Here is a 7,997-nt window from a genome sequence, read left to right on the forward strand (position 1 = left end):
AATGGCCATAGATGCTAGCAAACTAACCCCAGTCCCTTGAGGACCTTGAAAATGGTGATACCAGTACAGGAGAGGCTACTAGAGGCCTAGGGGGTGGTGAGGAACCACCATATATAGCCATAGACGAGTGACGACGAGGTCCGATTAGGGTTAGATTTAAGAGCATTTGAGAGAGAAGAGGGATTTCAGGGCGGCGAACGGTGGAAAATGAAAGGGTTTGGGGGATCGTTTGGGACTAAAAAGGAAGGTGTTGATTCTGGCCATTGATCTCTATGACCAACGGCAGAGATTAAAAGGGTTTGGGGCCGAATCGGCTATTAGGGTTTGCGCTGGGTAAGTTTAAATTAAAATTGGGCTGGGTATTCGATCTAATTTGAATAAAAATAGGGCCAGATTTTAAATAGCTAATTTTAATAATTAAATAATTTATAAAAATAATAAATGACTACCAAAAAATATATTTATGTACTAAAATTATTTTAAAATAGTTATTTAATATTTTAAAAATATAAAAGACCATTTTATGAATAAATAATGTAATTATATATTAGTAAGGGCTATTATTGCAAAGATGTGCAATTTAGCTTTAAAAATATAAATATAATTACGCAAAATGCACAAAAATATTTAAACACTATGTTGGCATAAATAATGAATTTAAATGGCCAAATAATCATAGAAGTAATACAAAGGATAATTAATGGATATTTATATAAAGTGAGAAGAAATAAATTATTTTGGAGCTTTTAAAATTATGAAAAAATTATAAAACAATACTTATGCATGATTATAACTGCATATGTGATATTTTGAAAGTATATATATGTATTAAAAATATGTAAGGAAAAATTGGGTATTAACAACTGCCCCTCTTTACTCGAGAAGGATGAAAGAGTTTTCGGGTAAAGAAATGATGGCCAATTTTTATCAAATGGGCTGTTTTGAAAGATAGAGGCCGAACTCTAGTCTTGAGTGGACTACATATCCCTAGTTTTATGGAAATCAAGCCATGTGTAGTTCTGGATTCATTGGCGGAATATACAGATGAAGTCATTGCAAGAACGGACACGAGATGCAAGAGCAGTTATGGTGAACGGATAGGTTTGAGGTAATTTGAAGGAACTGGAGTGAGGTCGCTCCTGTTAGGATAGCGGTTGCTTGCTTGTCACCTGCAGATAAAGAGATGCTACAGACATGTATTTGTGCAGAAATTTAAACATGATACAGATTCCCTTTGACCATGAAGGTTGTCTTCGGACGGTTAAGGATGATGTCCTCGTACCATGATACCCTGGGCCATGAATTGTTTAGTGAGGGATTCGCATGCCATGAAATGGTGTTCTCGGGCCATGTAGATGGTGCCTCCGAACCATGATGCCTTTGAATAATGATATGCAAATTTGAGGGATCCTTAGATCATGGCATGGTGTCTTCCGTCTATGAGGATGATGCCTTTTAGACTATGACGCCTTTGTATAGATTAGCGATATCTGAACCCATGAGATTCAATAATTCAATGCTACCAAGACAAGGCTTAGTCTTGTGAAACGTAGGGTAGGGCTTAACCCGATCGAAAAACAAATAGATAGTACCAGAATAGAGCAATATTCATGTAAGGAGGGACAATGCTTAGTCCAGTGCAAATGAGGAGGCACGGATTAGCCTAATGCAAATGTGGATGCAGGGATTATCCTCACACAAATATGGAGGCAATGGTAAGCCTCATGCAAATATGAAAGCATGGATTAGCCTCATGCAGATATGGTGGCAGGGATTAGCCTCATGCAGACATGGAGGCAGGGATTAGCTACATGAAAATATGGAGGTAAGGATTAGCCCCATGCAAATATGGAGGCAAGGATAAGCCTTATGCAAATATGGAGGCAATAATTAGCCTCATGCAGATATAGAGGCAGGGACTAGCCTCATGCATGTACGGAGGCAGGGATTAGCCTTATGTAGATATGGAGGCAAGGATTAGCCTCATGCAAGTATAAAGGCGGGGATTACACTCATGCAAATATGCAGGACAAGGCTTAGTCCCATGTAAAGAGCGAGTAGCAAAAAGTAGTATGTTTCTTAGCTGGAGATATATTTGGTTCCAGATGGTCGGATCGATGGTGAATTTTCTTTGTGTATACATGTTTGCGAATTCTATCGCTACGTCAAATGTGCCTGCGTTCAAAGAAAATTTGTAAGTTTTGTGAAGGGAGGTTTGTCCATTCTTCTGTCCGCTGGCCTTCCTTTGCTCCGCTCTGGAGGCCTCTTCGAGTTTCCCTGGGTAATGCCTGACCATTACAGAAATAGAGTTTTCGAAAATATGCAATTGTTGATAAAATAGAGACATTTTAGAAACATATTGATATATTGAGTGATTTTTAGATGAACTAGTGACTGTAACATATTTTATAGACATTGCATCTTTCTCATGTTAGAACTTTGAGGGTCCTCCTCAAAATTCTACCCCAGTTTGGTAGATGATTTTTTGGCTATTTGCGGATAATAAGCCGTGTTGAACCGTCTTCGGAATTTTGAGAATCCTTCTGAAAATTCTGCCCCTATTTCTGATTTTGGGGAAAATGGAATTTTATTATGATATGACCGAACCCACTGGGCTACCTAAGTATCCCCTCTTATACGGGAATCAGGTCAAGCATAGTTCAATTATATCAGATGAGGAAATGTAAATAATCTAAGCATAGTATCTCTTGACTGCATCTGAATTGATTGGTTTTGGCCAAATTTCTCTGTCCATTTCTACAAGTATGAGTGCTCCTCCTGTCACCACCCTACGAACCATGTACAGACCTTGCCAGTTGGGGGGAAATTTCCCATTGGCTTTATCTTGATGTGGGAAGATCTTCTTCAGCACTAATAACCCTGGCGCAAATTGCCTTTGTTTGACCCTTTTGTTGAAAGCTCTAGACATTCTGTTCCTGTAAAGGTGACCGTGACATACTACATTTATCCTCTTTCCATCTTTGAGGGCCAATTGTTCATAGCAGTTCCTTACCCATTCTGTATCGCTGAGTTCAGCTTCCTGTATGATTTTTAAAGAAGGAACCTCCACCTCAGTTGGGATGACAGCCTCGGTACCATAAACCAGCATGTAGGGAGTTGCTCCAGTTGACATGTGTAGTGCGATACCCTAATAGAGTAAAAGATAGCTTCTCATGCCATTGTTTGTAATTTTCTACCATCTTCCTTTGTATCTTCTTGATATTTTTGTTGGCGTCTTCTATGGCTCCATTCATCTGAGGCCTATAGGCCGTGGAATTCTTGTGTTTGATTTTGAATGTTTCACACATGGCTTTCATCAAATCACTGTTGAGATTAGCAACATTATCAATAACAATAGACTCGGGTACTCGGAATCAGCAAATGATACAATCTTTGACAAAGTCTGCGATGACCTTCTTGGTTACAGCTTTGTAAGATGCAGCCTCTACCCATGTTGTGAAGTAATAAATGGCTACCAGAATAAACCTGTGACCGTTTGAAGCAGTGGGCTCAATAGGAACAATGACATCCATTCCCTATGCGACAAATGGCAAGGGTGAGCTTGTGGCATTGAGCTCATTTGGCGGCACCTTTATCATATCAGCGTGCACTTGCCATTGGTAGCATTTGTGGATATACTGAATGCAACCCATCTCCATGGTCATCCAAAAGTAACCGGCCCTGAGTATCTTCTTGGCTAAGACAAAACCATTCATATGCGGACCGCAGGTCCCACCATGTACTATCTCAAGTAGCTTAGAAGCCTCTTTTGCGTCGACACATCTTAGCAGTCCCAAAACATGAGTTCTCCTGTACAAATTTCCTCCGGAGTGTGCGTTTCTGAGTGTGGTTTACATGCTCCAGATATTCTCTTCTCGCCAAATACTCCTTGATGTCATGGAACCAAGGTTTTCTATCTATTTCTTCTGCGACATGAGTGCAATATGCAGGTTGATTATGAATTTTCACCTGGATAGGATCAATGAAATTCTTATTTGGATGTTGTATCATCGATGACAAGGTGTCCAATGCATCGACAAACTCATTCTGAATTCTGGGCACATGTAGGAATTCTATCTTTGTGAACCACTTTCTCAATTCCCGCACATGGTGCAGATATGGCAATATCTTGGAATTCTTGGTAGCCCACTCTCCTTGTACCTGGTGCACAAGGAAATCTGAATCACCGATTACCAATAGCTCCTGAATGTTCATGTCGATTACCATACTGAGTCCTAGAATGCAGGCTTCATATTCTGCCATGTTGTTGGTGCAAAGAAATCTGAGTTTAGCAGATACCGGATAATGTTGACCGGTTTCTAATACCAAAACTTCTCCAATGCCCATTCCATTGAAATTTGCATCTCCATCACTTCTTCATCAGGAAAATACATTTTCAAGGGTTCATATTCTCCTCCCACTTGATTTTCAACAATATGATCTGATAGTGCTTGCCCTTTGACCACCTTTTGAGTTACGTAGACAATATCAAACTCACTCAATAGTATCTGCCACATAGCTAACTTCCTAGTTTGAATTGGTTTCTAAAATATATTCTTCAAAGAATCTATCTTGTATATGAGGTATGTAGTATAGGCACAGAAGTAACGCCTCAATTTCTAGGTCGTCCAAGTCAAAGCACAGCAAGTGCGCTCTAGAAGAGAGTTTCATGCTTCCTAAGGTGTGAACTTTTCACTCAAGTAATATATGGCTTGCTTCTTTCTTCCTATATTGTCATGTTGTCCTAGAACACATCCAAAGGCTCCATCTAATACAGATAAATAGAGTAGCAAAGGCCGCCCCAGCTCTGGTGGGACGAAAACTGGTAGTATAGATATGTACTCCTTAATCCTGTCGAAGGCTTTGTGACAATCCTCAGTCCAACTTGTCTCGGCATCTTTTCTCAGCATTTGGAAGATAGGTTCACATATGACTGTGGATTGTGCTATGAAGCGACTGATATAGTTGAGACGTCCCAGGAAGCTCATCACATCCTTTTTGCTCCTAGGTGGCAGTAACTCCTCAATAGCCTTGACTTTAGATGGATCTAACTCGATCCCTCAATGGCTGATGATGAATCCCAATAACTTTCCTGCGGGAACCCCGAATGCACAATTTGCTGGGTTTAGCTTCAGATTGTACCTCCTTAACTTGTCAAAGAACTTTCTCAGGTCTGTTATGTGATCTTCGGCCCTCTTAGATTTGATAATGACGTCGTCAACATACATCTCTATTTCCTTGTGTATCATATCATGGAAGATAGTTGTCATGACTCTCATGTAGGTAGGCCCAACATTCTTTAGGCCAAATGGCATTATCTTGTAGTAGTATACCCCCCATGGTATAATAAAAGCTATTTTCTCTGCATCTTCTTCGTCCATCCAGATCTGTTGGTAACTCGTAAAGCAATCTACAAAAGATTAGAGTTGATGCTTGGCACAATTGTTGATTAGGATGTGTATGTTTGGCAGCGGGAAGTCATCCTTGGGACTTGCCTTATTTAAGTCCTGATAGTCAACACATATTTTGACTTTCCCATATTTTTTTGGTACTGACACAATGTTAGCTAACCAGGCGGGGTACTCAAGAACCCTGAGAACTTTGGCTTTGATCTGCTTGGTGACTTCCTCCTTGATATTTAGGCTCATATTTGGATTGAATTTTCTGAGTTTCTGCTTCACTGGCGGACACATGGGATTAGTAGGCAACTTGTTAGCCACTATGGACGTTCTCAAACTAGTCATGTTGTCATATGACCATGAAAAAATATCCTCATATTCCTTTAGAAAATGGATGTACTCCTCTTTATCTATCGGCGATAAGTGAATGCTGATGCGAGTCTCCTTAACGGTTTCGATGTCCCCCAAATTTACTGCTTCTATCTAGTCCAGGTTGGACTTAGGCTTATTCTCAAAGTTTTCAACTTCCCTTACAACTTCCTCAAATATCTCATCTTCTTCATCCGAAGCACTATTCTCACATTGCGTTAGTTTATTACATGTCTCAATCATCAATTCATCTGGAAAAGTAACAATAATGTTGTAGAAAGAAAAGGTATAGAAAACAGTAATGAATAATAAAGAGCAAATGCATTTGACTAAAATTAAACATCATCCAAACAAGTGCAGCTCGATGAATCGACCATTTATTTTGAAATAAGTAAGTCTTTAAAACAAAATTACTGAAAATCTTAAATGCCTAAAATGGTTATAGAAATAAAATCTTCCAAGCTAGACAGGGACTCGGCGGGCCCAAGATGGTCTAACGGTCCAGTTCCTGAGAAAAGCTCCCTTCTCCATAGTCTGAATAGTGATGCCTTCTTCCTCATCCTCCTCAATTATTGCACTGTAGTCCATGTCTTCATCCTCCAAGAACAGATTCTTCAACCCAGCTAATGCCTCCTCTTTTGCGGTTCCCCATATTGTATCAGCTTGGTAAAAAACTTGATCCAGATGTGGCAATGGTTGCTCGAGAGGGTAATACGGTCCGCACCATAGAGTCGAATAATCATTATACTCTTGCCATGTGTACTGATATCCGACCCCAAATATAGTACCATGACTCTTTAACTGTATCGATTTTGTGATACCCTGGAGATTCTTCCCCAACTCTTTGTCAGGATCATACCCAGACCATGCTAGTATGCTTTCTATTTTGCTAATCCACCATTTATCTTTCTCGACAGCATTTACACATTCAATGTGATGATCGGTCTCCCCTCCTAGCCTTCTTCTATTTCCAATAATCGGGATGGTTTGATTAGTATAAATGGGGTTACTCCCATCTCCATGAATGATCACATCCTAACAATTTCATTCGAATTTCATGGCTTGATGTAGTGTAGATGCCATAGCCCCAGCGGCATGGATGCATGGTCGGCCCAATAAAAGATTGTGTGAGGCCAGTATGTCAAGCACCCGAAACTCGATGTCAAACCAAGTTGTCCCCATCTGCAAGCAAGGGTTAATTTTCCCGATCGTGGCCCTTCGAGACCTATCGAAAGCTTTCACATTCATGTTTCCTGCCCGTATTTCATGAAAACCTTTGTCCAGTCTTTTCATAGTGTCCAACAGACAAATATTAAGGCTTGAACCTCCGTCAACCAAGACCCTGGCAATGAATTTATCTTCAAATTGCACTGTGATATGCAATGCTTGATTATGATTCAACCCCTCAGGCGGTAGCTCATCTTCGTGGAAGATGATCTTATAGCTTTCCAGCACTTTCCCTACCATATTGGTCAGCTCTCCGCTGGTGATGTTGTTGGGTATATAAGCTTCACTCAGCACTTTCATTAAAGCATTCTTATGTGCCTCTAAATTTTGCAATAGTAACAGTATGGATAGCTGAGCTATGGTTTTGTTCGAATGTTGAATGCCAAAATATTCCTTTTCTTGAATTTTCCTCCAAAGGTTATCTGGTCCTATTTCGATTATAGGCTGCTTTGTAGCAGCATCCTTACTTGGTCCTCCCAAGTGTTCAGGTGTATAGATTCTTCCCGTCCTGTTCATTCCCTGTGCAACATCAGATTCTTCTACCTTTGCCTTCCCTTTTTTGCCGAGCTTCGACAACGTAATCCCAGGGTATTGCTTTTGAGTCAAAAGGAGGTGTCGTTGATACTATCACCATGAAGGGTGTGGCCACTTCTACAATAAATGGAACAGGGGTAGCCGCAGGTGGAGCTATCTCTACCTCAAATGGGACTGATGCAGTTATCTTAACTTCAATTTGTAACTGAGTTTGTACTACGATGGGAGTGAGTGTGACTGCAAGTTTAAAGTCATCGCCTTCCCGAATAAGCCCGATTGACCCCTGAGGATCCTACTATTCGTTCATCTCTATCACATGTACCCCACCACCTCTATGATCAGGAAGAGGGTTGATGCGTATTGTCAATCAGTGTTTGGATCTTGTCTTTCAATGTTCGACATTCGTCAATGGTGTGCCCTTTCATACCAGAATGGTATGCACATGTTTTTTTTGGGTTGACCAATTGA

The 7,997-nt window shown here is 40.4% G+C and overlaps 2 protein-coding genes across 2 annotated transcripts; both read right to left on the bottom strand.

Annotated features, from left to right (window-relative positions):
• Positions 1-2,181: 2,181 nt before the first annotated feature.
• Positions 2,182-3,133, bottom strand: LOC138880963 (uncharacterized). Its single transcript, XM_070161150.1, has 2 exons — positions 2,809-3,133; positions 2,182-2,288 (listed from the first exon to the last, which is right to left on the bottom strand). The coding sequence occupies exons 1-2, from the start codon at positions 3,131-3,133 to the stop codon at positions 2,182-2,184; spliced, it is 432 nt and encodes a 143-aa protein (XP_070017251.1).
• Positions 3,134-3,374: 241 nt separating this feature from the next.
• On the bottom strand, positions 3,375-5,744 carry LOC138880965 (uncharacterized). The gene is made up of 4 exons (XM_070161151.1): positions 5,496-5,744; positions 5,143-5,387; positions 3,856-4,375; positions 3,375-3,536 (listed from the first exon to the last, which is right to left on the bottom strand). Exons 1-4 carry the CDS (start codon positions 5,742-5,744, stop codon positions 3,375-3,377), a joined length of 1,176 nt encoding a protein of 391 aa, XP_070017252.1.
• Positions 5,745-7,997: the final 2,253 nt, after the last annotated feature.

Source organism: Nicotiana sylvestris, chromosome 11 (genome assembly GCF_000393655.2).
Source record: "Nicotiana sylvestris chromosome 11, ASM39365v2, whole genome shotgun sequence".
Taxonomy (NCBI): Eukaryota; Viridiplantae; Streptophyta; class Magnoliopsida; order Solanales; family Solanaceae; genus Nicotiana; species Nicotiana sylvestris.